General features: G+C 35.8%; 1 protein-coding gene across 2 annotated transcripts in view; it reads right to left on the bottom strand.

The window, feature by feature from the left end:
• Positions 1 to 307: 307 nt before the first annotated feature.
• FAM120A (family with sequence similarity 120A) overlaps positions 308 to 9,965 on the bottom strand; it is a 53,126-nt gene continuing 43,468 nt past the window's right edge. For both annotated transcript variants that reach the window (XM_032194414.1, XM_032194415.1), the window contains 3 exons: positions 8,854 to 8,995; positions 4,969 to 5,065; positions 308 to 2,209 (listed from right to left, as the gene is read on the bottom strand). In XM_032194414.1, coding sequence (XP_032050305.1) covers positions 1,898 to 2,209; positions 4,969 to 5,065; positions 8,854 to 8,995 — 551 coding nt within the window. In that variant the 3' untranslated portion in view covers positions 308 to 1,897. The remainder of the gene's footprint in view (positions 2,210 to 4,968; positions 5,066 to 8,853; positions 8,996 to 9,965) is intronic.

Here is a 9,965-nt window from a genome sequence, read left to right as displayed (position 1 = left end):
CTGGGGATGGCCTTTTTCTTTTTAAACAACTGCCCTTGTTACTTCTGTCAAATATTTGCATCTCATTAGCTATCATGCATTTAAGAGTGGGCAGCTGTATAAAATAAAAAGGACACAGCATTACTCTGATGAAGTGTGCTATTTCCCAGCAATGGTGGCATATGAAAGTTTTGCTTTGTTTTCTTTCTCTGTCTTTCAGGAGGACATAGTGTATGTAGTCTGCTAACTCAATCACTTTATTTGGGCATAGGAAAACTTTTATTTACAACATGTAATTAAAAATATTTGACAAAAAAGGCATACAGTATTTTATACTAAAAGAATAAAGATTTTTATTAAGCACTGTAAGTTGCATTCAATAGCCTTCAAATACACCACACCACAATCCATCTACAACCAATCAAACCCAACAGTAGTTCATTCTTGCACAATCCATGAGTTGGGGCAGAACTCCCTTCAACTTACATTAAGATACCTACTTAGCTCTTGCGGGCAGGGAATGGGGAATTACACCTCATTTCTGATCACTAATGTGTGATGAAGAGCATCAGGAGAATTATATGAAAACGAATATAAAGAAATGATTCTGATTTTGAAGTACATTAAGTTTGGAAACACTAACAAAAACATCAAAATGATACAGGTATATTTGCTTATACTAAATTCTTGATGGGAAAGTTCTCAAGAACAAGCCATTTGTTTCCTGCTACAGAAGGGGGGTACTTTTTTTTTTTGAAGATCAAAGCTTTTTTTTTTTTTTGTTTTTCACAGAATTTCATATTTGCTAATATGAAGGCATAAAACAGCAACAGAGAACAATAATGCATACAGCAATGAGTACACCAGGGTAACGTTGATATTCAAAACGGCTAGATAATTTTTTTTTTTTAAGTTTTAGAATAAATGCAACAGAGGTCAATAATCACAAAATTTTAAGGTTAGAGCAAGATCAGTCAATGACTAAACATAGTTAACATCTTTTATAGGACTATTACTGATTATTAGCTTTTTGTTTTGCAAATGGGCACAGTACTTGTAAGAATGGAAGAAAGAGGACAATAACATGCATAATATTAACTACACACTTTAAAAATTATGAACCATGCAGAAGTTTAGCTCAAATAGTAGTACTAATGGTCTACGTCTGATTCAAAACCACATAGTTCATTGATCACGGATGCATGGTATTAGTCACAAAAAGTTTCAGAACACATTGTGTTTATTTTGAAAGGTCATTTGCATCTTCTATGATTTCAAGTTTATCTCCATTTAACTTGCTTGTAAAGTATGTATGATGTATATTTAAAATCAGCAGAACTGCAATATTACTCTATAATTTTTAGTTTCGATAGTTTGCACATTTTAACACAAAAGAACCACATCAACGGTGATGAAATTTAAGAAAGAAAAAACTGTGGTTGTGCCTTTTTCCCCCCATAATCATGAAATCAAAGCCTTAAAGAAAGCTTTATTGTGACACAGTAATGCAAAATCAAATATAATGGCATACATATGGTGCCAAGTACTAAAAATTATATTTTAAGCTATATATACTTAAAGACTGCCAAAATTTGTTTTCTTTATATTTCAAAAAACAAAACTACAAGCTTTTGTCATAACCAGTTTAAACTTTATGTATACTTCATTTTAAGTGCGGGAGTCAAATGCTCTTCATTCTCTTTCTTTTTTGTTTTATTGTAGCATTTTGACTACAACTGGTTAAAACTAAAAATGTGTTGTTTAAATCTCTGACATCAAAGAGGGATCCGAATTTCCAAAGTCCTCATTTTTCTCTTACGGAAAGGAAAAAATGTACGTAACTGTAGGCTCTCTTTCTTTCCAGATATTCCTAATCCTGACCCTTCCCAACATCCTTCACCCTCTATAAAAAATAAGTTTACTCTTCTTTTTTTAAGACAGTGGCCTCAAGAGTATCATCTTTATGGCAAACACTGTCTGCATTTAGTGCATTTAAGTGAGAATTTGTATTGCACATTTTAGAGTCATTACTCAAGGCACTTTCAGACTGATTGGAAGCCCTGATGTCTCCTGTATTCCCATTCATCTGGGAAGCTGGTTTTTCCTCATTCACAACTCCATTTTCAGCCAGGGATCCATCTGAAGACACAATTGAGGATTTAGATTCCTCTGATTTTGACTTAAGTTCTTTGGCTACTTCTTCTGCTGAAGCAGCGTAAGGAGGTTTGCCCTATTTTTTAAGAAAAGAAGAAAATTACTGAAGAACCACTGCTATGTATTTACAAGCTGTTACAATGACACTATTAATAGGCAGCATGCAATGTGCAGAAATATCACAAGTAAACACTGAATATTATGTACTGCTGAACAACGAAGTGGCATACAAGATTAACATCAGAGCACAGACGTGAAAGAAGTTTCAGATCTGAGTGCCTTCTAGCTGTGCCTTTTGATGTTCCTGTGGTAAAATGCACTTTATACTTTGAAGCCTCAGTTATTTCATAATGTAAAAGCTACACAAAAGTATAGAAATACCAAAACTGAGAAACAATATACAGCTTAACTCTGCTTCTTGGTTCATATACATTATAATTTAATGATGTGATTACACGGTATTCAAATACAAACCAAAACTTATTTTTGCAGAACTTTTAAAAAGTGCAAAAGTACCATGCAATATTTTCTGTACTAGTCGCTTCTGAGATTAGGCACGTGATTTCATATGAAAAGCATATAGCAGAATCTTACACAACTGAGTATAGCAATAAAAAACATACTTAAGCAGCATTAGAATGTATATTTAGTTTTTAAGCACCTGTAACAATGAGTCTTAGCATTCCAGAAATGTAACAGGCTTTAAACAACAAAACAAAGTAAGTAGGTTGTGTTGCTAAGAAGCAATGTACTGTACTTATCTGTCACTCCATTAACAAAGTCAAAAACTAAGAAATGACTAAGATATGGATATCTCGTACAACTTGAACAATAGCACAGTTTCATAGTGTAATAATTCTGTCATACTGAAGCCAGCATGGTTAGTACTCTCATGAATGACTGACAGATTCTGCAGGTGAAAAACTTAAGAACTGTTGTTCTCTACTATCAGTATCATAAGCCTTGTTTTCTAGAGAAATCACAAAATATTCTGGAATAACATTGCATAGGAATATAATTGGCATATGAAAACAATGAGTATTTATCATATGTGTAAATGTAGTTTTTTCAGGCTTTAGTGAGCATTATATTTTAAATACATGCTTTTTTGTTTTTCCAGATCAAGAATGAAAGTTCTTATCTTGTGAAGAAATAAGCATGTCTTATGTTCAATAAATACAAACTGCTTCTTTCCATCAGATTTCTCCAACCTTTATCCATGGCACCTCATAATCTGTACCAATAAAGCCCCTGGATTCTCCAGGGAGGATTTTACTTGTTGCAAATGTGCATGTCTGAATCTGGCCCTACATCAGCATTCTTTCTTTAACTGCCCAAGTTTGTAGGACAGGGAAGCACACTGTCGCCAGTTAATCTTAACTGGGTATCAAAATCTACTTGTTATGTATTAAGCTTCCCAAATTCTCCCTACCACACGCTAATCCACCTTTTTTTAAATTTTTTTTCTTCTTGTAAAAGGAACATATACTACAGTAGAGTGACTGACGATAGTAAAATTTGATGAGCTCAGGTCCAGTTTGCAGAAAATGTCACTATTTATCTTTCCTCTCCATATCACAGGTACAGTTTTAGACCAAACTACTTGCCATTACAAGTATTTACCATCCAAATTATACATTATTAGTAAAAATGTGACCGCACAAACTTGCTGACAGTCTGGTAAGACTGTCTGCCATCTTACCTGCAAGTCATTTCTGAACTACATTTACATATGTAAACCTGCAGGAAGCCCAGCATATTTGGGAACTCCTTCTCCAGGCTTGCTTTGTTTTATGGGATTAAGTACTTAGAAATGAGATACTATATAATTAACAGTGGTTTCTCTTCTATTTAAAGTACGAGAGCTAAAGCTTTAAATACATAAGTACATCACAACACAATCTGTGTCAATAGAAATTTAACAAGAGAAGTATTTCCATTTTTACATCTAAAACAGCAAGTTTTACTTTAATAGTTGCTTCACTGCCCATTGGAGAACATCCCTTCTCATACTGTCTGATACCTGCAAATGTTTCACTACTCTTACGTTCTAATGTCTACATGACAAATCAAAGAACCATATGATATATTTATTGTGAAAGTTTTCCGCCTATTTACTACCCACTCATCCATTACCCTTGGGATTTTCAACATTGAAAACTGCATAGCAGTAAGAACAATGAAAAAAGGGAGGAAAACACAACTCTGAAGCAATTCACATTTAATATGAAACATCAGTTTGCTTCAGCTATATTTAAAGGATCCGTGGAAAATACAAAAATTATGATCCACAGACTTTGTATACTGTCATCAAAAATGAAACTGTGTGCTCAGGGGGCGAAGACTGGTCTGTTGTTTCCTAGAAGTTTAATGTAAGTTCTTTGATTTGGAGCCATGCAGCAGCAAAAAATCTTCTACTGCTACTATTTTTTCTTCATGAGATCAGACTGTGGCTCCAGGAAAAAAAAAAAAAAAAAAAAAAAAAAACTGGGAAAGACTGGGGGTGGGAACAGAAACTGCTAATTTGTTTCAGCTTTGTATTTCTCCCATTTTTCTAAATTCTCTTCTACTCCCACAACTGGTTAGAACTGTGTAGGCACAACCTTCCTATCAAAATACATTTTCCACTTCTGTCTTTATAACCATAGTTTGCTTGTGATTGAGATGCAAAACTAGCCTGTTGTCTGTATGTGCAGCTTACAGGTTCAACACATAGGTAAGATCACTGTAAGGAACACTTATATTTTCAAGTTGTGCTTGTCAGTATTAGCTGGCCTGGAAGTCCATAACAAACTAGCCTATGAAACTAGAGGGTCAGGCACATGGCTTTATTACCTGAATTGCTCCCTGGCTTTTATAGCCTCTCCCATAGTACCTTCCGCCTCTTCCAAAAGTTCTTATCACTGGAGTGGAAATAACTCCTCTAGGACGCCTGTAAGTTTTGAGGAAAAAGAAGAAAAAATGCACATCAACTTAATCTCAAAGTACATTAAATTTCAATCTTGCTTGCAGGATGTTTTTTTCTAGCTTTACTGTCTAGTGACTACCACTTACATTTCATACATGACTGCCTAATTAAGAATTAGTGTTCTACTACTTACAAGTATATGAAATCTAAAAAACTTCATTTTGCTAGCAGTAAAATCACTATTTCTATATTTCACTTTATGATAAACAATAACTAAGTACTTTCAAACTTTACAAAAACATTTTCAAAATGTCAAGTCATCTTTACAGTCCTTTAAAAACAGAGCTCAAATTCACCTTAAAAAATGTGCAAACTCAAACCACTTAAAAGACCATTTCTCCCATTTCGTAACACTCCCCACACATAAATACGCTAGACATAGATAATTTTGAATTCTCCCACCAAAACGGAAGCAATTTTTTATTTTGCCTTTCTTTGTTTTATCTGATTTCTTCTAGAACCTGAGAAAAAAAAATGGAGGCTTCAGCCCAATCTGCCATGTAGCAATATATCAAGTTTGGATGCTTTTAAATGGGAATCTTCCAACCAGGATTCATTAGGTGGTGGCTTTTTGATTTGATTCAGTAAAGATTAGGACAAAACAAACTTTCACTCAGTTAAAACTTTTAATGCAATCAATTGCAGAAATGCAACTTCCTTCATCATTGTGTCAAGAACTATTTCTTGCCTAAAACTTCTCTTTGTTATCTCTACTGGAGACAGGTGATTACAGAATCACACAGAATCACAGAATTTTCTAGGTTGGAAAAGACCTCAAGGTCATCGAGTCCAACCTCTGACCTAACGCTAACAGCCCTCCACTAAACCATATCCCTAAGCTCTACATCTAATTGCTCTACTTTTCCTCCAAATCCCCTGCCCAACACCGGGAGGTCACAACATGAACACCGACTCCTCTGAAGCTAGCACAGGGCAGCCAGATGCTGCTGGATACTTCTGTGTACCCAATGTTCCCACATGCTTAACATCCATATACCTACTGTTTCATCATGTAACAATTCCCATATGCCAGTAAGGTCCCTGTGAGCTGTACAAATAACAGCTTAAAAGAGGAATGAAGATTTTGCTCAGTGCTCCGATTTCCTGCTGCTGCTATGCTGTAGCAACCTAGTTAGGCTGAATTGACAGAGCAGAGAAACACCCATCTGCGCCATGCAAGTCTTTCCTCACACATTGCAAATTCCCACATTCAGTACAAGAAATTAAATACTGGATTTTCAAAGTCACAGCAGGGGATAAGGAGGCAAGAATTGTGTTTTATGTTTAATGACTCTTACTGCATTCTTTCCAAAGATTTTAAGATGACTTACCTGTTGTTTTTTTTTTTGTTTTGTTTTGTTTTGTTTTTTTAAGTGGTGAAAGTATACCCTTCAGGAAACTGAATAATGGGTTTTTCCAACTCGGATGATTATCACGCTAGATATAATAATGGATCAAAGCTAGTAAAAAGCAGCTGGTATAATCTTATATAAGAACAACATTCAAGTTCACTGTTGCACAGACATAAGACAATGCCATAAACAAGCTTGACACAATCCCCTCTGCTGAAACAGATAAAAAATGGAAAATAATTGTGTACAGCTAGATGATAAATTGCAGTCAATGAAATGTGTACTTTCCTAGTCAAGTGTTCATTAGTAAGAAATAGCATCTACAGACAAGGACCCCAATCTTTATAATACCTGGTATAATACTTGGCTTTAGATTGAACAATAGCATTAGCGTTTTCCTATTACGTTTAATTTTCATACAAACTAAAACAACAAAGAGCCTGCCTGTGATAGCTTTTCCTCTTTGACTAATTCTAGTAATTCCAAATGTAAAGAATTTAGTATCAGATCTTCGTGTCTATATTAAATCCTAACTAGCTCTGGCAGCTTCCTTGTCTTTCTGAGGTGACAACTTGCATCCAAACCTAACTGGCCAAAGGTAGTGCCTCTGACAGAAGGAAAACATCAGGTATTTTAAGTCCTAACTCAAAAGCTACTATTGGGTTAACAGCATATCTCTGCCATAAAGGTACTTTATGGAGCATAAAGGGGCGGTAACATCCTTTTAGTATTGTGACTGCTACCCAGCAAAGGAGGGAAATTAACTTGGGACTTTCAAGCCTTCGTTTCTGGCTGCTGCTATTTTCCATAAATTCATGTATTTGCTTCTTCAGAAAATGGAGGAACTGTTGTTTTATGAAGTCAGTGGTATGTATAAATGTAAGACAGATCTGAGCCTGAAGGTGTCTCCAGATAACCAGTCAGGGTGCCTCAGTCTGACAGCAATCTTGATTACGGCAATATAAGTTACCTGGACATTTTTCACAAGCAGTAGTGCAGACAGTGTACTTAACTGAAGGAAAAAGCTCTGTAGTAGTCCATCCATGGACTGGAGAATTTATAACCACACATTAGCCTCACTGAAATGTTATTTTGTCCACTAAAACTGAGGAGTAGGATTAAAATATGCAAAAAAGTCTTGTGCCTCAGCACATCCTTGAGCTGCGGTCTGCTGTTCTAGAACAGCACAGGTGTCCTATAGGTCCTGCTAACCTGCACAGCCCTTAGGAGTGTCTGCAGTGTCTAAAACAGCACTAGAGGCATATGTTCTGGCAACTGCATCCTATCCTTGGGAAATAAAGCGTTCCTAACTAAATTTGCACCCCTTAAGGTGTCAGCTCTGTTCTTACACCAATGCTGTCTGCTGCTGCTGAACTTTTCATCTTTGTTTCTGTTGTTCTTACCCTTCCACTCTCACCTCTCTCCCTTGTCCTGGGGCTTCAGGTCCAACCATCTCCTCAGTCAGTCCAACAAGACAGGCATTCACACAGCTCATACTGACTTTAGCACCATGCTTTATATTGCACATTGGACTTCATTAATGGATAGAGAGGAATTCAAGACTCATTCTTTTAGTATAGAAATTTTTATTATTCTATGCAGTTTGAGACTTATTCTTTGAGACGATTCCTGGCTCAAGACAGCATAAATATAACTAATTTACTCCATTCCTTTAGTACAGTTGACGAGAAATGTAATACATTCATCACATAACTTTGGGACAGTTTACTGTAACAGATGTAATCTTAATAAAGATGATAGCTCTGTGATGTGAATAATAAACCCATGGAAAAAACAATCTTGAAACAGTAAAACGCTACATATTCCTGCACAAATTATTTATTTTTCAGAAATGTTGTGCACATGTAATTTCAGCTGTAGTGAAGCAGCATGAAAGAGCTGAAGAAATTAGCGTTATTTTAAGCACATCTCTCATCTTGACAGTAGCAATGAACTATTAAACCTAGAAGTGTCCTTGTTTTTGGCTTCACAGAAGAATTACATAATGAAGTTATTAAAAAATTTATCACACTTGGTTATAAATGTTCTACCATGACAAAAAAAATTGAATGCTGTGACAGTTTTGATCAGGTATAATGTATTTATTGATTTCATGTAAGGGAAAGCCCCGAGTCATCTTCTTGTGCTAAACGATCCAGCTCATCTCTCAGATTCAGAGTATTAATGTTTTTTGCACATAAAAATGCTTATACTCATGTGAATAACCGATTAAAAACATCTTAACATGAATGTAATTGCTTTTCTTGAATACTCAGTGGGTATAATTTGTGTAAGGTATTCTAAAATGTGTTGCATGCAACTTCGAATGTCTCCAACTTTCCCGTTTTCCTTCCCCCCCCGATCATTAAATGACATGACATTCCACAAGAGTGCACTTACCCTCTCGCTGGTCCTCCCACAGAAACGACCTGCAGAGGAAATGGCCCTCTACCCCCTCGTCCACGTCTGCTTCCAGCCCAATGGCCGACTACAGTGCCGGCAATTTCAAGTTTCCCTCCCTGAGAAGGAATAGGTTGGACTCCTGCACATAAAAGCAAAACCAAAACTTGATCTTCACATTTGCAACATTAAAGTTACTAATAAATGGAAAGCTTGTTGGTTCAGATTACATATACAGTTCCCTCTTTGGATACTGGTAAACTATTTTCCATTCTGTGTCTTTCAGAATAACTGTAAGTTTAGAGTCCTCCCCTCCATCTTCTTTAAAAACTTGTATGAAATTTGCAAAGAAAAATGATCTTGAATACTTCAGTTTCAGTAACTAAAAACACAATTTAAACAAGCATTGAGAAACTGAAGTGAAATTTTACACGCTATTTGAAGATTTTTTTTCCTGCAATCCTAATGAAGTGTTTTTTGAAGGCATAAAAGCACTTTCTAGTGAACATCAAGTATCAGTGTAAGACACAAAGATGACCCATAAACAACTTATTAGCATTAGTATAGATAATTCTGCCTAAGTCTTAATAAAAATACAGCGTTTAAACTGATCTCAGTGTAAAAGGTAGGTTTATTCTTCTACCTCCAGAGAAAGCAGCTGAAATTGCTACTGTCCGAAATTTGAATGTAACTTTAATTCACGTTGCTCATCTTTATGTGTGTGTTTTGCACTTAAAAATCAACACTAGGGCGAAACAAAGTTCAAGAAGGTAAGTGCAGCTGAGTCAGATGTTACTGGTAAGACCATCAGCACTGAAAGGGTTACAAAATACAGCATTTACACAGCCACGATTAGTCATCAAACGTTAATCAGTAATTTAGTTCCTAGTGTATTAAGTTCAAAAAGGTTTGTACTTCCCTGTACAAGTCTTTCAGCTTCAAATGCACATTATTTACGGGGGCAAAGTTACTCACACAATGAAGCATTAGAGGTATGTTCGCTCTTAGAATAAAAGCTCAGAGGCCAGAAAGAACAGTTACACGTATGGAAAAATTCCACCCAAAATGACGGATTGGAATTTGCAGATTTCCATTGTCTCACCTCGTATAGG

This window comes from Aythya fuligula, chromosome 10, assembly GCF_009819795.1.
Source record: "Aythya fuligula isolate bAytFul2 chromosome 10, bAytFul2.pri, whole genome shotgun sequence".
NCBI lineage: Eukaryota > Metazoa > Chordata > Aves > Anseriformes > Anatidae > Aythya > Aythya fuligula.
Note: the sequence above shows the minus strand (reverse complement) of the source record. Positions and strands in the feature narration are given on the sequence as shown.